This window comes from Nyctereutes procyonoides, unplaced genomic scaffold, assembly GCF_905146905.1.
Source record: "Nyctereutes procyonoides isolate TBG_1078 unplaced genomic scaffold, NYPRO_anot_genome, whole genome shotgun sequence".
Lineage (NCBI taxonomy): Eukaryota > Metazoa > Chordata > Mammalia > Carnivora > Canidae > Nyctereutes > Nyctereutes procyonoides.
In genome coordinates, this window is record NW_026575140.1 from 58,980,997 (window position 1) to 59,002,947 (window position 21,951).

At 57.5% G+C, this 21,951-nt stretch overlaps 2 protein-coding genes across 2 annotated transcripts; one reads left to right on the forward strand and one right to left on the reverse strand.

Moving 5' to 3' along the window:
- The first annotated feature begins 45 nt into the window (after positions 1 to 45).
- On the forward strand, positions 46 to 2,740 carry FBXO39 (F-box protein 39). The gene is made up of 4 exons (XM_055306608.1): positions 46 to 159; positions 356 to 1,460; positions 2,181 to 2,357; positions 2,559 to 2,740. The coding sequence occupies exons 1-4, from the start codon at positions 140 to 142 to the stop codon at positions 2,685 to 2,687; spliced, it is 1,431 nt and encodes a 476-aa protein (XP_055162583.1). The 5' UTR covers positions 46 to 139; the 3' UTR covers positions 2,688 to 2,740.
- A 5,263-nt stretch (positions 2,741 to 8,003) lies between these two features.
- On the reverse strand, positions 8,004 to 20,887 carry TEKT1 (tektin 1). Its single transcript, XM_055306211.1, has 8 exons — positions 20,769 to 20,887; positions 19,664 to 19,870; positions 16,868 to 17,033; positions 15,779 to 15,907; positions 15,325 to 15,468; positions 14,219 to 14,441; positions 8,565 to 8,761; positions 8,004 to 8,243 (listed from the first exon to the last, which is right to left on the reverse strand). Exons 2-8 carry the CDS (start codon positions 19,851 to 19,853, stop codon positions 8,036 to 8,038), a joined length of 1,257 nt encoding a protein of 418 aa, XP_055162186.1. The 5' UTR covers positions 19,854 to 19,870; positions 20,769 to 20,887; the 3' UTR covers positions 8,004 to 8,035.
- Between the last annotated feature and the right edge of the window lie 1,064 nt (positions 20,888 to 21,951).

The following is a 21,951-nucleotide window of genomic DNA, read 5'->3' on the forward strand; positions in this document are numbered from 1 at the left end:
TAGTTTCCCGCCTTTGCACACCTTCCATCCGGTCCCAGCTCTGTCCTCCACCACGAGCCCCCAGGCCAAGCTGGTCCGCCTCCCAACTCCTACCCACCCTGCAAAGCCCACACAGGTGCCACCTCTTCTGAGCTGCCCCATGGACTCCAACCGCCCCAGGTGTGTGCCACCCTGCGCTGCAGACCCACCTGAGCCTCCTCGCTTCTCCTGCTGGGCCATCACTGGGTCCCCTGGCGTGTGTCCCCGAGAGATCGTGGACCGACCATGTCTGCACACTGGGTGGGAACGCAAGTTCACTCGGCCCGGCCTGATTTCTGTTTGGCAAATAATGGTTCTTCCTCTTTACTCCCCACAGAAAACGAGTGATTGGTTTTCTTTCCTCATTTTTGGAAGCCCTGCCTACCACACAGCTGCTCTGGACACCCGGTTCCTCGATGGACGAAGAGAGCCCGCCGGTGCAGCCCCCAGACCAGAGCTGCTGGGCCAATCTGCCCGATGTGTGCCTGCGCCGTGTCTTCTGGTGGCTGGGGGACAGGGACCGGTCCAGAGCTGCCCTGGTCTGCAGGAAGTGGAACCAGATGATGTACTCGGCGGACCTGTGGCGTTATAGGATCATCACGTTCAGCGGGAGACCTTCCAGGGTGCATGCTTCTGAATTCGAGTCAGCTCTTTGGTATGTCAAGAAATTTGGTCGTTACCTGGAACACCTAGAGATCAAATTTCTGAACCCCTACAATGCTGTGTTGACCAAGAAGTTTCAGGTCACCATGCGGGGCCTCCTGTCGTGTCTGGGCAAGAGTAACAACCGGCTCAAGTCCCTGTCCATCCAGCACCTGGAGCTGGACCGCCTTGTCTGGAGGAACAGTATCCGGAGCTCCTTCATCAAAAGCTTGGGCTTCTTCTTAAAGAAGGTGGGCAAACACCTGGATTACCTCAACCTCAAGGGGGCCAGGCTGACCGTGGAGCAGGGCTGCGTGGTGCTCACCTCGCTGAGCTACTTGCGGAGCGAGAGCGTGGTGTCGCAGCTCAACATTGAGGACTTCTTCAGCCACCACCTCGCTGTCTACAGCAGCCCACAGTTCAACAAGACCATGGCCACCTTCCGCAGCCTGGTGTCCCTCACACTCAACTACAACTGCATCTCCGACGAGCTGCTGGAGAACCTGTGTGAGAACAATGCTGGCACCCTCTGGACCATGAACATCAAGTGCCACATCCACGACCCCCATGGGCAGGTCATCTGGGGCATGTCCTGGGCCAAGCTGGCCAGGCACGCCTCCAACCTCAAGGTCAACTTCTTCTTCGAGCGAGTCATGAAGTATGAGCGCCTGGCACGGATCCTCTTGCAGGAGATCCCCGTCCGGAGCATCAGTCTGAGGAGCTGCTACTTTAGCGACCCAGACTGGTCCATGAGGCCCACGCTGACAGATCTCCTGCCCACCTTCCGGAACACTTTGCAGGTAGAGCCACCACGCAGGGTCCTGGCTTCCACAGTGGGGGAAGGCCACTTGGGCTGGCTGCCACCCGGGGCTGGCACCCACTGATCGCAAACGGGGCTTCTAGGAAATGCTAGCCAACTACTAGAGGGTCCCTGGGCCCCCAGGGGCACCGCACATGACAGTAGCTCACATCTACGCGTGGACACGAGGCCTCCTGGTGAGCTCCCAACCCAGTCTGAGCCGGAAGGCAACACCCGCCCCCACTCCACCCCACTCTGAGAAGGAGGTCCTGTGGGAAGCAGACCAATCCCCGAGGAACCAGCAGGTGCAGTCTCTTCCGAGACCCAGCAGCTTCCGCATCCATAAAATCAGGATCGCTCTGTCCATCCCGCACTTGCACCCAAGGCTGGGGTAGTTCATGTCTCCTGGTACCAATGGCCACGTGCTCACAGCTCAGCCCCCGCTCCACCAGGCCACTACTGTCCTTCCCGCTCCAGTTGGGTGGTGGGGGGGCGGGGAGAGAAGGAGGATAGGAGTAGGGGGGACATGCACGCAGCCTCTGAACTCCAAGTGTTCGCAAACTTGGACGAGCTCCCTGCCGAGTCCCCGTCCCCTCCCTGCGGTGCCCCCCACCTCGACCGCTGTTGGGCCCTCTGTGGGGCCAGAGGTCTGCGGTGGAGCGACTCTGCCACCCCTGCACCCCTGCCCGCCTCCTCCTTCCGCCCTCATCTTCTTTTCCAGAAACTAACGTTTGAGTTCAATAACAACCACGAGTCGCTGGATGAGGAGCTGCACCTCCTGGTCTTGTCCTGTCGAAAGCTGTTCTACTTCAAGATCTGGGCTTTTCTTGACGTCAAGTTTGTGGAGCGGATCCTGAAGAGTCAGGAGGAAGGGCAGTGCTCCCTGCGCACTCTCAAGGTAGGGCGCGGGGCCCGTGCTCAGGCGCGTAGCAGGCAGTGGGGCAGCACGTCCCCCGCATGTGTCCCTGGGTCCGGGGTTCAGATCCACGGGGAGAGGACCCGGAGCGCCCCTCCTCGGCGACAGGGGCAGGGCCTGCCAGGTTGCTCGCGGCGGACCGCGAGAGGGCCGGGCAGTGTGCGCGTGTCTCTGCCCGCGCAGGTGAGAATTTACACAAACCGATACGAGACGAATGACGAGGACAGGACGCTGCGCGAGATCCACAGGAAGTACCGAAAGCTCATAGACGCGGAGCTCAACTACTTCGTCATCGCGTACCCCATGATGTAGCCAGTGCTCTCCGGGAGCGCCCTCCCGGTCCCGGTCCCGGCCCCGCCCCGCCCCTTTCCTCCTGCAGGTCTCCGCCGTTCCTCCCCTCTGACGCCAGCCCCAACCCAGGCCGGGGTGCGGACGATGGGACTTTAAAGGCTATGTTTACCAACCACCCGGGGCTGGCCTCTCCTTTGTCACGGGGCTTTGCTGCTTGAACCCGTCCCAGGGTGCAGGCGCAGAGCTGGGAGTCCAGGGCCACACAGGACCCCACCCCATCCTGACTCCTAACACGTTGTGGGGGTAGGGGGTTGGGGGCAAATGCCCGGTGTCCCTGGTGACCCACAGGAGCCCACACGAACCTGCTCCACTCCGCAATGGAGATGCACCTGCACATCCTCCAAGAGGTGGGAAATTCCTTCTTTTAAATGCAGCCCCTGGGGCACCTGGGTGGCTCAGGGCGTGACCCTGGAGTTCTGAGATCAAGTCCCACATCGGGCTCCCTGCATGGAGCCTGCTTCTCCCTCTGCCTGTGTCTCTGCCTCTCTCTGTGTGTCTCTCATGAATAAATAAAATCTTAATAAGGGCAGCGTGCTGGGAGCTGGCAGTCCCTCCCGCAAGAGGAACCCGCCCCCTGACTACCACACGGGGTACCTGCTTCTCCCCGTCCCCTCTATGCCCCATCCCTGCAGGGCTGCACCAGGCCGGCTGTGAAAACCTGCTCCTATTTACGAAGGATCTTTTTTTTTTTTTGAGATTTTTTTTTTAATTTATTCATTTGTGAAAGACAGAGAGAGAGAGAGAGAGAGAGAGAGAGAGAGAGAGGCAGAGACACACGCAGAGGGAGAAGCAGACTCCATACCGGGAGCCCGACATGGGACTCAATCCCGGGTCCCCAGGATCACACCCCGGGCCAAAGGCAGGCACCAAACCCCTGAGCCACCCCAGGATCCCCTATGAAGGATCTTAATGTCCTGGGGACAAGGTCCTCATGTGGCATTCCATGAAAAAAGCAGGACACACAACTGAGTCTGCAGCAGGATATGAGCCCTGCACAACACAGTCACCAGGTCGGGTGAAAGCGCAGAAGAGCTACCCCAAAAACATTAATAGGTGTTGCCGGGTGGTGGGATTGTAGGTGGTTTTTATTTTCCTTTTTAAGCTTTATCCTATTTCTCAAGTTTTTACAAGGACTGTGTGTTAGTTTTTATAACAGGGAGGGAGGGAATCACATGTGTTTTCAACAGGAAATTATAAATTCTTGAGCCCAGGTCCCAGAGCTGTACTGCTGCTGGGCTTTTGAGATTTTTGTGTGTATATTTGTATACAGGTTTTTCTTTTCCAATAGGACCTAAAATAATAAAATTTCACAACACCTTTGCCAAGCACCTCATGCCATGTGGTTTGTGTGGCCTCTGGTTTGCTGTGTCAGCGTTTGTGCCAGCCTCTGGGCTTCTGTCAGGGCTTCTGCTCATGCGGGCTCCCCAGTTCCCAGCACTGCCCAGTCACAGCATGGGCAGATCACCCCGCAGCGCCGTGGGGTCAGTGGGCCCCTGCCTCACCAGCATTCAGGACAGACCAACACAGGCTAGGGGATGGGGTCCCCCCGTGGGAGCTCCCCAGTCATGTGCGGACGGGGTAAGGACCTTGGGAACAGGAGAAGCATGGCCCGCTCAGGTGAGGGGGAGGCTCAGCTGGAACGCAGACCGCCTGGGAGGCTGCTTTGTTGACTGATGATTGATTGACTGATTGATTGACTGATTGACTCACTGACTGGTGTGGTTTCTTCTCCACATGCACTGGTTCTGGTCAGCTTCAACTCCAGACGCAGAATCTGAGCATAGTGAGCTCCCGCACAGAGACCACGTTCACGTTTTATGGTCACGTTTTCTGTCAACGAGTGGGTTGGGATTGCAGGTTTGAGAATCACATCTGGCTTGATGGCCGACCTCCCTGCTTCTGCGGTCCGTTGTGATGTCACACGCCGCGGCGCAGTCCCCAGAAGACTCCAGAGAAGGAGTGAAAACCCACGTAATGTCTCGGTATTGTGGTCAGAATAGTCTGGCCCCTAGAGCCCTGACGGCAGGTGTTAAGGACACGGGGATGCTGAGTTCCGGGATCAAGTCCCACATCGGGCTCCCCGCAGGGAGCCTGCTTCTCCGTCTGCCTGTGTCTCTGCCTCTCTCTGTGTGCCTCCTCATGAGAGGAACGGAGGCAGCACCCGGCACAGGGGAGCCACCCTGGGAGGATGCAGCCCGCGCATGGTCTGTGCAACCAGGGGTACACTTACACAGCCACAGACCTGTGACTTCCGCGTGTCCCACTCATCTGTGCCATTGTCTTCCAGCTGGGGCCCAGAAGCCCCACACAGCTCTGGGTCTGCTGAGAGTACCTGGTTGGTTCTGCGGGGAAACACGCGGGTGCGACCCTGTCTGGGTTCTGATGCCCTGGTGGCTGCTCTCAACTACTGGGGGTGCGGGGGTAGCCCAGTGACAGAGATGGGTAGACCTTCCAGCCAGGAAAGGAAGGTGGGACCCCTGACCCCCGGGCAAGGTCACAACCACAGGGCAGGGTCTGCCTTTGGAAAGACTCCTGGGGAAAGGCCTTTGACCATCTGGGCTAAAGTCCCCACCCCTCAGCCCTGGGTCCACTTGGGCCCACTTGGGCCCCTGGTGGCTGGACACCATGTCCCTCACGCACAAAGCTAGGATGGGGCCACACACACTGAACCGAAGGGTCAATGGCTACTTGGTCACTTGGGCATGAACCCGCCTCCCTGGCTGCCAGCTTCCATGTTGCACATGGGAACATGACCGTGCGCCTGTGGAGTCTGCTGTGACCTTGGCTTTAGTGTCGTTAAAGAGAAAACAGGCTCGGAACAGGAGGCGGCTAGTCGGGAGTCACATGGGTGGCTAACAGAGCCCACACCCGTCCCGGGTCAGCCCGCTGGGTTCTCCCTACCACCCCAGCTGGACCTGGGAGGGTCCCCAGAAGTCGTGCAAGGAGATGGTCCCCGCTTCCCTGAACCCTCATAACAGCTGTGGCAGGCGGAGGCCATCATCCCGCATTCAGAGCTGAGAAAACGGAGCTAAGCAAGAAGAACCCGCTCAAGGTCCGATGCCCAGGAAGCGTGGCGAGCGCGCACAACAAAGCTGTACTCTTAATTACCACTGACCACCTCCCGTGGCAGGATTGGGAGTCGACACTGCAAATGCAGGAAGCACGAGGGCGCGTGGAAGATCCGCGAAGACCCCAGTTTGACTACATGTAGCCTGGAAATGCCACTGCGGGAGGGGGGCTCCGGAAGGTTTTTCAAGCTAAGTAGATACGAATACAGCTTCATGATGTTGTTGGGACAATGGAGGTCATTGTCCTGGGAAAAATGTCGCCCACTGTAACCAAGGGAAGCAATCATTTATCAACACAAAACACCCCTCTCGGGGTCCTGACGCCACCCCAGGGAGGGCCTCGCAGATGCTCCTGCTTCCAGAACTGGATCCGCCGGCTCCGGTTCTGCTCCCGGTGCTGCAGGATGATGAACATGACCCCATCCCTTCCCATCAGCCCAGGACAGGCTCCAGGAGACAGGGCCTGGCCACAATCCCACTTACTCGCTCTCCGTCAGGCGAAGACCCTTTTGACCTGCGATCTCACCTCTGTTGGCAGCACCCGGTTATTTTCCAGGTAATGTTTCATTCTCACCTGTCTCCAGAGAAGGAAGACAGGGCCTTGGTCACCAGCAGCGGGAAACTGTGCCCACAATGTGGACGCTACGGGCAATTGATGCACCGCGGCTCGGGGGGCTTCCCCATAGACGGAGGCTACTCATCAGGCTTTACTTGTTTCCTTGTACCCACGGGGCACCTTTCCAGGCCTCGCCCCAGGTACATGACCGGGGCCCACGTGAACCAGGTAGAGTGACCAGGGCAAACCCAAACCAGGGAGAGCGACTGGGGCCGACCTGAACCAGGGAGAGGCCCTCAGAGCTGTTTCCACAAGGGAAGGTGTCCCCCCAGAGTCCCCACACCCCGTGTCCACATCCTCTGGGGCAGCCCCTAATCCTGCTGGGTCGGTCTGAACTCTGACCTTCCCCATAAGCTGGGAGGGGCACTTGACCTTCCAGCCAGAACAGAAAGCGCCCCCAGTGTCCCCAGGACCAGGAGGGCCTCATGTCTGCTCATCGTCACTTGGGAGGTGATGCTCGGCCCCTGGTGGGCAGCTCAGCCTCATAGAGGGCCTCTCTCTCCCGGGTTAGAGATGCCCCTCGCTGGCCGCTGAGACTCTCTGGATCAAGGAGCACCTAGACTGTAAACCTCCTGTGACACGGTCCACATGTCAAGACACCACGTGTGCAGCGGGCCAGCCAATTCAGGGACACCAAGGATGGGAAGGGCTCTGGGCCATCTGGCCAACAGTCACTTCGAAGGTGACCCTAGGCATGGGAGGGGCTTGGCTGGCTCCAGGGCAGGTGCCCCCCAAGCATGGTGGCTCTGCAGGAAGGCACATGGACAAGTGCCCCACACCAGGAAGGTGACCCTGGATGTCAGGACTGAGTGGACAGGCAGAGGCAGGGGCTGTTACCAGCAGCTCCTGAGCCACACAGAGCCCCAAGGGGTGGGCGCCGGGGACCCTCGACCCCGCTTTGTCTCCACAGCCTACACTCTTGGCCGCTGACCTGAATCTGCGGCAGGAACAGAGGATGTTTTCTTCTGGTTTTACGGTTACTTGAGAATGAAAAAAAAGAAAAATGCTCCCAATGATTATTGACTGGTCTGGAGACCAACAGCAAACATACGTGTTTACACTCAGGAGGGAAGATCCCGGACAGCCCAGCCCTGGAGCTGGAGGGGGCATCTCCCTATCCCCCCTGCCCCCCTCTTGCCCACAGTCCTGACACTGCGGCGGCCCCCAGAGTAGCCCCCCACCCACGACCCTACGCCCCACCCCCCCGACAGCAGCCACCCATTGACGTCCCAGGAACTGGAGGGCCCTGTGTGTCCTCTTCACTTCTCCCAGACCCAGAGGGACCCAGACATTTGGGGGCTCCAGGGCCAGGGGTGCAGGGCTTGTGTCACAAGCAGGACAAGATGGGGAGCTGAGTCAGGGATGCAGACCCACACTCCACTGCCCCCAACCTGAACGAAGCCTCCTGGGCCCTGGACAGCTCCCCAGGGCCTAAGAACGGCCTGTGGGATGTGGGGACATGGGGACCTAACTCGGGCCAGCGCTGCCCCACCAGCCCCCTTGGGCCTCAACCTCCAGGCCCCACCCAAGCCTCGGGGCCCCTCCTGCAGGCCCACTCCCCCAAATGAGAGTGAGGTTGGTCCAGGGATGGTGACTGGGTTTAATCAGTGTGTGAAGTGCCATCCTCAGCAGATGGTGTCGGGGCGCAGGCCCCCAGCCCACTGGCCTTGGTCACCCCCATCCCGCAGGGGGATGGACTTCCTCATGTGGGTGCAGAGCACCTCGTCGATGTAGATGGTGTTCTCCTTGACCTGGACTTCCTCCTGCAGTGCCAGTTGCCGGCGGTTCAGGCCCTTCAGCTCCACCTGCGCCTGTGCCAGGGCCTCCTTCAGCCTGGGGGAGGGACAGCAGGGCCCGTTCCATCCACCCTTCCCTCAGGGTGAGTCCCTGAGCTCAGGACCAAGCCAGTGGACACCCAGCCACCCCATCTCCTCACAGAGATTTCAGATCCGAGGCCACCACCAGCCCCCAGGAGGGAAACCCCAACAAGGGCCCACGTGGAAAACCATGGGTCATTACGGAGACTTCAGGATTTGGGCTCCAGACAGATTTAAACTCTGGGACCCATTTTCTGTGTTTAGTGGAGAATGGGAGTCCTGGACCCCAGAGCCACCCCCGCGCCCCCTGGCTGCCCCGCCAGGGCCGTCCGCCTACCTTCCGACATTCTGGGCAATCTCGCCGACTTCCTTGACCAGCCGGTACTGCGCGACATCGCGGCACAGCTCTACGTTGGGCCGGCGTGTTCGGGTCTCCAGGCGCGTGTGAGCCACCTTGGCAGGCCCCTCTTGATCAAGGATGGCCTTCTCCAGAACCGTCATGTTCTTCTCCTGGCATGCGATCTCTTCCATGACCTGACGGAAGGGCATGAGGACGTGAAGGTGGGTCGTGCTTCTCAGACGCCGCAGCAGACACGCTGAGGGCTGTGTGGTCACGTCAGACAGTGACAGGGGACCTGAGATGCACCCAGCTGGGCCCTGCAATGCGCCTGACCACCCCTCCACGCAGCAGTGACTGCTGGTGGCCAGGGGCCTCGCCCGCCCTCAGAACCCCGGGGACGGAATGGACATGACCGGCCATTGTTGCCTCATCCCCTCTGGGTGGGGGGTGGAGGGGGACAGGGAAGGACTGAGAAGCTGCCGGTGGACCTAAGCCCACTTCCCTGCACATCTGCACGTTGGCACGCGGTCCCTCTGGAGGCCTGGGTGGCTCCCCACACAACTGGATCCCGGGATTCTTTCTGGTGGCTTTGTGCACAGGAAGACACTGCTCAGAAATTACTTGGGTATTTAGATTAATGTTTAACTAGTTTAAAATCTTATTTTTTTAAGATTTATTTATTCACAAGAGACACAGAGAGAGGCAGAGACACAGGCAGAGGGAGAAGCAGGCTCCCTGTGGGGAGCCCAACATGGGACTCTATCCCAGGACCCCGGGGTCACACCCTGGGCCAAATGGAGATGATCAACCACTGAGCACCGCCGGGTGCCCCCAAAATTTATTTCTTCTTTAAGCATTTTTTAATTTTTCACTTTGCATCCTGGAGATTCCCAGACACACGCAGTTGACAGGATAATGACCTCATGAGCCTGTCATCAGCGTCGGTGACAACCAACACACAGCCATTCTCTCCCATCCCAACCCTGCCCATCAACTCAGTAATCATTAACAAAGCCCAGGCATTATGTCACGTTAGTCTTGAATTGTTGAGCATGTGTCTTTAAAATGTAAGGTTCTCTTTTTTCCTTTAGCAAAACGACAATATCTTTATTACGCCCCCCAAAATTTTTTAGTATCATGTAATACATACAGTATTCAAGTTTCTCTCATTGTCCCATATTTATAAGAGTTGGTTTGTTCGAATTAGAACCCAAATGAGACCTACATGTTGCATTTGGTTTTCGGAACATTTCCTATGCTTTCCTTTTATTTTATTTTTTTAAAGATTTTATTTAATTATTCATGAGAGAGAGAGAGAGAGAGAGAGAGAGAGAGGCAGAAACATAGGCAGAGGGAGAAGCAGGCTCCATGCAGGGAGCCCAATGTGGGACTCGATCCTGGGACTCCAGGATCATGCCCTGGGCCGAAGGCAGGTGCTAAACTGCTGAGCCACTCAGGGGTCCCCCTCCTTTTATTTTTTTTAAGATTTATTTGAGAGAGCGTGGGCAGGGGGAGGGGCAGAGGGAGAAGAGTCCCCGTTGAGCCCCAGGTGGGATGCAGGCCTCGAACCCAGGACCCCAAGATCACAACCTGAGCCAGAGTCAAGAGTCAGACACTCAACCGACGCAGACACTCAGGCACCCCTGCCCTAAGCTCAGCATCCAGATGCTCCCGCTTCTAATTTAGTTAAACTCCTTCACACTTGGACACCTGGGTGACTCAGTGGTTGAGCATCTGCCTTCAGCTCAGGACATGACCCTGCGGTCCTGGGATCGAGTCCCAAATGCAGTTTGACTGTTACCAACACCCGGGGGTTGGTGCAGAGCGTTTGTCACAGCAGGTGCGCCCAGCGCAGGGCTGGTGGTACAGTGACACCCTGAGAGTTTGAGGCATCCCCACAGACCCGGTCACGACTCGATGGCTGCCCAGGGCTGGCCCTGCCGCCACATGGGGACAGCGCGTTCATTAGGCCGAGGCAGGAAGAGCGGGCTGAGACACAGGGAGGGGCGGGCCTTGTTAACCAGTGACACTGCAAAGCATCACGTCTCTCACACAATGGCACCGCGGGGCTGAGAGCGTAGCACCCCAGCTGCCCCACGCCAGCCACCTTTCACCAGATTCCCCAAGTGCATGGAAGGTGGTGACCGGAGACGGGGGACGTTTAACACAGATGTCCCCTCCCAGCAGGATCCCTTCACAAAACATGGAAACAAGGCGCCACCCAAGTAAGACCATCGGCCCACCATGCAGGATGGCCACCTGCTGCCCATGAGCTCAGCACCTCGCCTTTGACTGCCGCGGCTGAGGATGGGGCGGGAGGGGGGTATGCAGGGCGACAGCCGCTCGGAGGAGCTGAGGGCGTGAACCTGCGTCGGCAGTCCACAAGAATCGAGGTGCATGACTTCGGATGGTCCTCCTGGGCTCTCCACGCACGGCCAGGCGCCCTGATGCCCTCGATTGTGGTGGGTGCGCGGCGTCCACACTGCTTGCAGCAGTGACAGGCACAACCTCCGTGAGTAGCCGAGCGAAAGCCACAAGTGGAGGTGTTTTCCCGAACATGAGACAACACGGACTCAGTATGACCGGAAGCGCTGAGCAGGAACTGGTGTGAACGGAGCCTGCGGGGCACGTCTGCCGCGTTAACCGTCACAGAGCACTTTGCAGGCAACACTTGCGGGGTCGGGTGCCCCTGAACCAGGGGTGCCAGTGTCCTCATCCAGAGCTCCTGGGTTCGCCCACCGTGCACGGGTGCCTTATGGTCAGGGGTGGAACCCATCCTCCCCAATGACTCAGCACCTCAGGGTTTTCGCAGAGATGAGGTTTCCCTCTGATTTACTCCCACTCGGGGCCAAGACGGAAGTGCTTCTGACCAAGAACCATCCTCGACCACTACCATCAAACATGGAATGGCTGTCGAAATCAGCTTTTGCTGCAGTTTAGTATTTCTTAATGAAATATTTTTTTAAGATTTTATTTATTCATGAGAGACCCAGAGAGAGAAGCAGAGAACAGGCAGAGGGAGAAGCAGGCTCCCTGCGGGGACCCCAATGTGGGACTTGATCCTGGGACCCCGGGGTCACGCCCTGAGCTGAAGGCAGGCCCTTACCCGAGCAGTCACCCAGGCATCCCAAGGATTATTCCTTAATGAATCCAGCCTATAATCATGTGCAAAGCTTGCACTTGTGTAAAGCCATTTCAGCAACTGCCCAGGTTGGAACCCGAGCAGTGTGGGTCTCACAGCTTTTTGCACCCCCTGTGCTGTGGGAAATTAAAACAAGGAGCTAGATCTCCACTCCCACAGTAGTGTGCAGCACATCTGTTTCCCAAAACAAGGGAAAGAGGCTCCGTGAAGACCCCACACCCACAGGCTGCTCTTCTGGGGCAAGAGCCGATCCCGACAAAAAGACATTTTCAAGGATGAAAGGTGTAAGAGTCTTGTTACGAGTGAGCGTCCTGATGGACCAGCCTCCAGATTAGGACAGAAAACACTAACTCTAGAGAACTACCGCCTGTGGTCTGTTAACCTGTACTCCGAAAACCCAGACTCAAGCGTTACTGCTTGATCATCGGTGTTGGCAACGACCATATGTAGACATCTGTTTTCTTTCTCACATTATAAATCCCTACAGAATTCCCTGATTGTCACCTCTCCACCCACCAAGCCTAGGAAGGCTTTTCTCTGACCCTTTACAGAGGTGGTTTGCCATCCCCTCGAGATGACCTAACCCTGGGTTATAGTCAATGTTCCTTTTCCTACTTCTCCATCTCGCTGAGGCTAAAGTACACCCAGTGAAGAAACAGATGTGTCTCCAGGCACAAAACAGGGTCAGCCCACTGTCCCCTCAGGGGATGGTCTTCTCGGCCCATGTCTTCTGGCTGCAGGTTAACCGGGGGATATAGAACTGGGTCCCTGACCCTGCCACTCACGGAGCAAGGCCACTCACCCACTGGGGCAGTGATCGGCGACCCCGTGCTACATCCCCTGCCTTCGCCTTGACGGGATCCTGCCTTTATCCCTTGGGCCACGACTCCTCTGAGTGTCAGTGTAACTGCGTGTGACGTGTGGGCTTTGGGGGAGGGGGTCCCATCCCCAGGGCTGCGCCAGCACCCACAAGCCTCACCCCAACCAGACCAGCTGAAGTGCAAGACACACGTCTGCTTTCAAAGACATCACTTTACAGAAAAGACTGTAAACTACATCGTTAATCGTGTACGCTGCTAACACGCTGAAGTGGTATTTTCCATGTGTTGGGTCAGACAAACCTGTTTCCTTCCACCATTTGTGAGGCGAATGGCACACAGGGCTGCATCTGAGTCCTCTTCTGGGGAAGGGCTACCCAGTCATCCCGCCCGTCCCTCCCATACACGAGGCCACAGCGCGGACCACTCCTGTCTGGTCTATCCCACCCAGCATGACCCAGGGCATCCCCACGGCCTGTCCCGACCACCCAGTGGGTTCCTTCCGCACCTTCAGCCCTGCAGCTCCCGGAATCTGTGGGACCCAGGACTGGCCTCTGCTTGCCTTCCAGCCTCAGACTTGCCCCTCAAGGCCCAGACACGTTCCTACCCCACTGGCTAGCCCTGTAGCTCTTCTGTGGACATTATCATCATCATCATCATCACTGGCTGCTGATCTGTACTGACGACGGATCACGTGAATCACACACGTGTGTGTGCGAATCTGTGTGCCGTTCATATGTGACTGTGTGATTCTGGATTTGCAACCGAGCAGTCTGATTTAACCCTGACCCACCCCAACTCGTGAGTACTACTGCCCCTACTTCGCCAATGAGGTAAATAGAGAATGGAGCTTAAGTGTATCGCGTATATTTCTAATTTCCTGTATATTATGACATTTTGACACCATAGAAATACTGCCAGGTGCAAGAGCCTGCCTGTCCCTGGGCCAGTCAGAGCTTGGCACCATTCATGGGCCCAGCGGGCTGACCATGAGGGCAGGCTGACTGTCCAGGGCTCTGGGGGCACAACTCCTCTGCCTTCTTCACCACTCAGGCAGGCTCCAGGAACTACTGAGGCCACCGGTCGTCACCTACCACACTGATCCCCTCCCAGTTAGTAGAATGCAGGGGGCCTACGAGACCCACGCCAGGTAGCTACTTCCATCTCTGAGTCCCTGGCAAGGCAGGAGGCCAAGAGCCTTCCCCATGCCTGGATCTGCGCCCTTGTACCTTCTTCCAAACCCACCACCTACGCTCTGCATTGGGTGAGAGGAGCCCCGGTGCTGGCCCCATGGCACCATCGCTGAATACACAGGAAGCCTGCCCACTCACTGCTCAATAGGCAGCTTGAAACTGAGCCTGGTGGAAGCATTTACACAGCAGTCCACACATGCTAAACATCAGGACTTGGTTCCGAAGCCCATCCAGTGGCACACCCGGGGAGGAACAGGAGGAGCCAGAATCCCGGCCCCGTGGTGGGGTTCGCAGTCACTGTGCTCAGGGAACATCAGGTGTCAGCCCTGTACAGCCCAGGGAGACATCTCACACGGACAACCCGAGGTCCAAGGTGGGGCAAAGGCCCCTCCATCCCCTAAGGCCCAAGCCCTGTCATTAAGAGGCAGACATGTCGATAAGCCCCACGCCCCAAGGACCCGGGAGCACACACCTGGCCAGGCTGTGTGGGGAGCTCACCTTGGCCAGGTGGGCAGCCAGCTGGTCCCTGGCGGCCTTGGTCTCCTTCAGCCCCATCTGGAATGCCGTGTCCACCATGTCACACTGCCTGCGCAGGTCATCAGCTGTCTGGGACAGGATCCGGTCCACCAGGGCCTTCAGCGCCAGGGAGTTGTTTCTCTGCCTGTTCGCCTTCTCCACGTTGGTGTTGGAGAAGTCCAGCCAGTCCTCCAGACTCACGGAGCTGAAAGGGGACCCACATGTTCCCTCAGGGCGCATCTGGGTGGCAGAAGACTGCATGCAGAGGACACAGGGCCAAAATGCACAGGGGCTCAGCCTCCACCCCCATCCCCCCGCCATGGCCAGGAGCACCCAGAATGTGTCCCCGTCTCTAGGCACAGCCCATAGTGGCCATCACTCTGGGGAAACCCCCCTGCCCAGGGTCAGGCTCTGGGCCCACCCTGCACACACAGCATCGCCCCTCATCCCCACGAGACCTCGTGAGCCGCCCTATGGCCCCCATGTCACAGAGGAGGAAAACAGACTGGAAGCCTGCATCACCTGGGCAGGGAGCACGGCTAGGGACAATGTGATGGCCCAACACTAACGACCATGGATTACGGCCCAGTGACTGGAATGGGATCCTATCTTTCCTGACAGAACGAGTGAGTGAGTGAATGAATGAGTGAATGAGTAAACGGCTAGTTTGACCAGGAATCGCTTCTGCAGCAACAGGAGAGTCTCAGCGTAAGGTCAGGGGAGGAGGACACGGAGGGCAGGTAGCAGCTGCCGGGGCAGAACCAGCCCAGAGGTCAGCCTGTGTGGATGGCTCCTGTGCTGGGCTCTGGGGACTGTGGGCCACCTACCCACCCGCTGCACTTGGCCCATACATGCCAGCGAGGCCGCGGCTGGGATCCATGAACAGGGCCTGGGCGCACCATGCACCTGCCGCCCCAGGCCAACGCCAGCACCCACTGTGCTGGAGAAGAGGCTCTGGCAAGGCTGCCTCACGAGGAATCTGCGTGGACGCGGGTCCAGGAGTCTCAGACGGCCTGCAGCCTGGCTGAGCGGACCTGCTGGGCGGTGTGCGGGGACGGGACGCGGAGACAGGAACGGGACCCACTCACTGCGGCTCGACTCTCACGACGCTGTCCGAGTAGTAGATGCCTGGGGAGTTGTTGTTGAGAGAGAAGCAAACATCGTCGATGGTCAAGGCCACAAACTTGTCCTTCAAATCCTTCTCTAAGTTGTACTTGGCGGAGCGGTTCAGCCTGGGGAGGAGGGCAGAGGTGCGTCTCCCTCCACAGTGCCCACAGGATCCAGGGGCAGGGATGGGAGACTGGGAAGCCGGCTGAAGCCAGTCTGGCATAGGCGCAACCCCTGCTCCCCTCTGTCGGGTTCCCCTCACCCCGACCCCGGGGCGCCAGTTCAAGAACCCAGCCCGGATCTTTATGATCCTCTGCCAGCCGAGAGCTCGCTGCCCGGCGCTGATGGGAGGGGCGAGAGCCAGGGCAGGAAACGGCCCCTGGGGTGCCACAGGGTGAGCCCAGCCACCCCCACACTGGGGCCTCACAGCCGCACCTGATCTGCTCAGTCACCTCATCCAAGGTGCGGGTCAGCAGGGCCATGACCCCGCGGATGACCTCAGCCTCCCTCAGCAGCTCCTGTTCCACCTCATCATGCACCAGGTCGATGCCAATGCGCTTGTCCCTGCCCAGAGGAGGGGGGTCAGCAGCCGGGTGCGCGGGGGGCCTGTCCACGTGACGCTGTCCCAACCTTGGGGCGGAGGAGGACCCGGACGCGATTCGGCATCTGTGACATCCCCCTCACCCTCTGGAGCAGGAGCAGCGTCTGTGGGTCAGCGACCCCGGTCACAACTACGCGAGGTCCGCTCCCCAGACTCCTCCTTCTAACCCGCTCATCAGAAAAGGCTCCTGTGACCTCAAATCGCCAGACATGTGCCCCCTTCCTGGAAACAAGACCCGGTCCTCACGGTTCTGAGAATCTGAGCCCAGAAAGGCTCCCTGTGCTGGCAACAGGACTGCGATGCCCACGCCCACCCAGGGTTCTCACTGCACGTCCCCAACGCCCTGTGGCCGTTTCATGCAAATATCCTAACTTCCCCTCGGAGTATAGGGCCTGCAGCTCTGCGGATGGGACCAAACTCGTCCTCCAGGAACCCACCCACTCTGCCTATCCAGAATAAAGACATCAGGCTCCCAGGTTCTGCTGGTGTGGCCTGGTGACCAACCTCCCGTCAACGGGAGGCACACAGGGAATACCTAATTATTCCTCCTTGCTGGACATGGGAAGGAACGGCTAGAGCTCTGGCAGCAGTCTGGAGTCACGAGGTCACACGGGAAGTGAACCCATGTGGCGGCGTAGTGAGACCCAAAGGCCTGGAACCCTAGCACTGTGCCAGCCCTGCAGCGACCACCTCCAGGCCCCCCAACTCTGAGAGAGGATGAACTGCCTGATTTAAATTCAGTGTTACTTCAGTCCCCTGAGTCCCTGCAGCCAAACCGTACATTTAAGTTAAGGTAGCGAAGAGCTCTTTCAGCTGCCAGGCATGGATTCTGCTTCACCGCACCCCCCACCACACCCCCCACCACACCTTCCCCCGTGCCCCCTATCCCCCACCCCAGGCAGTGACTCTGGAGGACCCCCCACCTGTATTCCAGGCACATCTGGGTGATGTGCAGGGGCTCCTTCAGGCTCTCCAGGGCGTTCTGCAGCCTGGTCTGATAGGTGAGCAGGTCCTCTGTGGTGCAGACTAGCTGCTCCAGCTTGTCATCCAGCTCCTTCTTCCAGAACCTGACTTCCTCGAGTCTCTGTTCTGTGGCACACAAAGAAGCATAGGGCACCACCAGCTCCAGGGTGAGACACCACAGGGCCATCCTCAAACCACCCAGGGGCCCCTGTCCAGGGAGTGCTGGTTAGGGGTGAGTGGGGTGGGGGCGGCAGAGGGAGGGAGGGGCCCCTGCTATACCAAGTCAGCATCTAATTAATGCAAACATCATCCATGCTCATGACTCTAATTCTTCAATGCCGGCTGTTTTGAAGAACTTGATTTTGTCAAAGATACAGACGTACGTCCTCTGAGTCGTAGGAACAGTGAGAGTGTCACAGCTCTTGGACCCATCCACCCCCAACTCCCACTTTCTGGGAGGAACTGCGTTTTTTTTTAAAGACTGATTTATGATTTTAGAGGCAAGGGTTGGAGGGGTGGAGGGAGAGAGCGGATCTCTAGCAAACTCTCGGCTGAGCACATGGCCCAGGCTCCATCCCGGGACCTGAGATCATGACCTAAGCTGAGATCAAGACTCAGGCGATTAGCTAACTGTACCTGCTCCCAGGCGCCACAGGAGCAATCGCTAAGAAGCTTAAGAAAATGCTTTCGGAATTCCTTCTGGCATTTGCTCACAGCACTATTTATTCTGATCAGTTTTAGCAGCGTCCACCAACCTCCTGTGACTCAAAGACCAGCATTTGCTCTTGAGCCCCAGGCTCCTGGTGCGGCTGCCTTGCACATCCTGTTACAGAAGAGCTTCACAACTGTTTATACACAGCAAACACGTAACTGCTATTCACACCCGAGCCACGCACTGTGCTACCATCCACATCATCTCCTGCACAATTTTCTGTTTGTGTTTGGAGGGGCTGGAAGCTGTGCTTTTTGTTTCATTCTCCAGATGCTCATTACAACACTCCAGCCCACCAAGGAACCCACTGACTTTGCTTCCTCCCAGGACCTCTGCCCAGGAGCACTTTCTCCTCCTGCCCACGGATGATGGCTGCCTGTTCCAGAACATCCTCAGCCTCGCACCTGCCGCCGTCCCCTGCCCAGCTGTCATCTGCTCCTGCTCATGCCCCATCCACCCGCCAAAGGACGCCCTCCTCAGAAATTTTTGAAAGCATGCCAGCCTGAAAATGCCTTCATTCCACCTTCATCGTTTGGCTTTGGCTATGTGTGGATTCCCAGGATGAAGGTGATTTTCACCAAGAATTTTGATGACGGGGCTTCATTTCCTCTGTCTCCAGAGCTCCTGCGGAGAGGGCTGGTGCCGTTCTGAGTCCTGATCCTCTGCATGCGACCTGCAAGCCTTCCAGGGGTCTCCTCTCTATTTTCCTGGTGTCAGCCTTACTCCATCATGAAGCCAGATGCCAGAAACAGACCCCCAGCTCTAGGGGATTTCCTAGGATTCCTCTGCAGACAGTTTCCTCTCTTCCTCCTCTCTGCACCCGTTCTGGAATCTCTGTCGGATAAGGAGCCTCCCTGTGGGTCCCGATTCTCACCCTTCCTCTCTATTATCCATCCATCCATCCATCCCTTTGTCCTTTTTTCCCCTATTTCCTGGAGATTCTTCAACTTTCTCTTTCAAACCCTCTTCTGATTTTCACAAATGTGCTCTCGTATTTTTAATTCCCAAGGACGCGTTCTTATTCCCTGAATGTTCTTTGTTAAGACTCTTCTTGTTTCATGGATGCAATGCCTTCTCCAAATTTCCTGAATATTCTATGGCATATTTTTTCTTCTGTGTCTGAGTGTCCTGCTAGAGGCTCTCCTCACTGTCTCTAACCCTACCTGAGTGTACTTGAGATAACGATGCTAGCGTGCTAACTGGAACCTCTCTATGCAGGGTCAGGGCTTGCATGCCACAGCACTTGGCTGTCCAGAGTAACCAGTCAGCCTGAGGGTCTCATTGGATAATCCCCAGGGGATTATGGTACATAGACCCCTCGTGGTTTCCCCACAAACACATCTGCCAATCTCCCGACCGAGCACAGAAGCCCAGCTACCAGTGTCCCAGGAAGCAGGGGGCAGAGGAATTAGTGCAAAGTGAGGAGGTTCATCACATCCTTGGCCTTGAGCCTTCCGCTGGGGGGAGGAGGGGGCAGGAGTGGGCTCTTCACAGGCTTCCAGCCAGTCTGGTCTCCAGTCCCTTCCCTCAGCTTCCAGCTTCAGAGGTAACCGGATGCTTCTGATTTTGAGCATCTCCAGGTGCCTGCAGTGTGAATGTGTGGCAGGCAGCGGCCAGCATCTCTGGTCCCCACCCACGCAGGATCTCTGCAGTCCCTACGTGTGTAGCCACCAGACCTTCTGCTTTCTAGCTCCAGAAACGTGTCCCCATCCTGGGATTGAGTCCCACACTGGGCTCCCTGCTCAGTGGGAGGTCTGCTTCTCCCTCTCCCTCTGCCTGCTACTCCCCCTGCTTGTTTTCTCTCTCTCTTCTTTGTCAAATAAATAAATAAAACCTTTTTTTTAATCCATAAAAAAAGGAATGATGGAGGGCTGGAAAGCAGGATGGGCTACGACGCATCTGTCTCAAGGCAGTGAACTTAAACACAGAACCTGAGCAATACACACGTGTCCCCCCTGTATGCCACTACATTGCCACGCCCGAACATGGACTGCAAACGTCGGCACAGCTCCGCCTCACCATCACATCCAGGCTTGGCTCTTACCTAGTTTCTTGTTTACATCGCTCTGAGACTTTCTTGTGGTCTTTTCAATCTCATCCACAAGCCTCTGACTTTCTGCCACCAGGCGTTCGGACCGGGACCTTTGGGCCTCTGCTCTGTGGTACTGGTTCTTGTTAGCGATGTGCCACTCTTCAGGCAAGAACTTGGGTGGAGGTTGGAGGAGTTTGGCCATTTCTGCTTTCCAAAGTCCTGGTCACAAAGGCAGACAATCATTGAGTTTCACCCAGAGCAGTATGTCCTTTTTTTATGTGTTTGTTCAAGTGTGATATATGTACCAAAGAAGTGCATACATCATCATCATCTGTACACACAATGAACACATCGGTGCAGCCAGCACGTCAGCTCCCTCCCGGTCACCACCCTCAACCCACGTCCCCACAATGTGACCACTGTTCCCACTCTTAACACTAGAAATTAGTTTTGGTGTTTGGGTTTTCACGTAAATGGAATCACCCAGTGTGTACTCTTATATCTGACCTCCCTCACCTGACATTACGGTGGTAAGATTCATCCCGTTGCCCACAAAGCTGTATGTAGCCTGTGGGTTCTGCTCCTGGGCAGTACGCCGCCAGTACACCACACCCACCTGTCTCTCCTACTGTGTATGGGTATAGGGGGTTCCAGCATGGGGCTGTTGTGAGAACGCTAGGATGTTCTCACACATGTCTTTCGCTGACCACAGGCACCCATTCATCAGGATGGCTGGGTCCTAGGCAGTGTTCACTTTTAGGAGATTCTGTGGACTGAGGAGCCCAGCGATGTTTCCTGAACAAATGAACACCTACGGCCATCTGTACACTGAGAGCTGGGTGTGGGGCCTACTCAGCAGGTGATACAAAACCTCTGAACCCTGGGCAGGACAAAGAAAAGCCAGAAGGTGGCCGCAGGTGGTGGTGGGGGGGAACACCTGCTCTCCCCACCACCGCACCTGCTCCGCACCACCTCCGCACCTGCTCCGCACCTGCTCCGCACGCAGCACCACTCCTTCCCCACACACACGTAGCTGCCCGCCCACGCCCCTCAGGACCCGGGCCTCCCAGCATCCCATGGCTCCCCGAGTCCGTCCGGGTGCGGACTCAAAACGCACCCGAGCAGCCCAGGGGAGATGGAGAGGAGGCCGGCGGGGGCTGGCCGGGGTTCCAGGCAGGGCGTCAGAGAGTGGGCCGCCTGCACTAGCCGTGGCGCCTTCGGGAACCGCTGAACACAGGTTCGCACCCCACCTGCAGCTGCAGCCCCCGCAGACCCGGCGGGTAAACCGCGCGTCTCCGTGGCAACCGGGGACGCGTCACCCCGGCGAAGGGGGCGGGCCGCGGCCGGACGGCTCTGCGCAGGCGCAGACCTGAGGGCTCCCTGCGGTCCCCACCCCCAGCGCCCGCGCTGGACCTCGGGCAGGCACAGCGGCCACAGCCCCAGCCTGCGGGCGGAGGTCGGGAGTAACGAGCCCGGCTCTGCCACGACAGGACAGCGCTCGGGACGGGTGCTCTAAGGCTGTAGTGCTGGTGACGCACTAACAGGGAAAAAGTCACGGACTGACCCCGCGGGGGACGAGTGCGCCGGGCCCCGTCCTCACGGCCCGAAACCTAGAGAATGGGCCTTCAAACGTCCCGCCCCGGGGACGTCTGCGTCGCCTCTACACCAGGCAATCGAAGGCCACCTCTCTGTAAGGACAGCCAATCAGAGGACGCCTGGCCCCGTGAGGCCCGCCCCCTACGTTTCGCGAGGCCTTGGAACGACAGGAGTCCCGCGGAGCCTCATGAATATTAAGCAACCGCCTGTCCAATGGCGTGCAGGGGAGACGGTGGCTTATTTTCATAACCCCGCCCCCGGAACGACAGTGGTCCCAGGGATCCACTCAGGAGTAGGGGAGGCTTACCGCTGCACCCCGACGCAGCGACAACTGTGGTTTTTTTTAAATCTATGGGTTGACTGGCATTTTTGAGACACCTTTGAAGAGAATCTGATTCCTGGAATTGCAAGAAACTTGAAGGCGCATCTGGTCCAGTCTGATGTGAATATCCTCTGCATCATCCATGCCAAATGGTTGCCCAGTGCTTGAACACGCCCAGGGACGGGGAGCTCATCCCCTCCAAAGGCAGCCTCTCTGGGGGCTGCTGTGCTGGAAAAGCCCTTCGGTAGTTTCCATGTGTGAATACTGCTTTACGTCCTGGGCCATACAGAATAAATCTGTTTGTTTGTTTGTTTGTTTTTTCTCTACATGAGCTACTTTTACTTATTTTAAAACATCTTTCTTAAAAAAAATAAAATAAAAT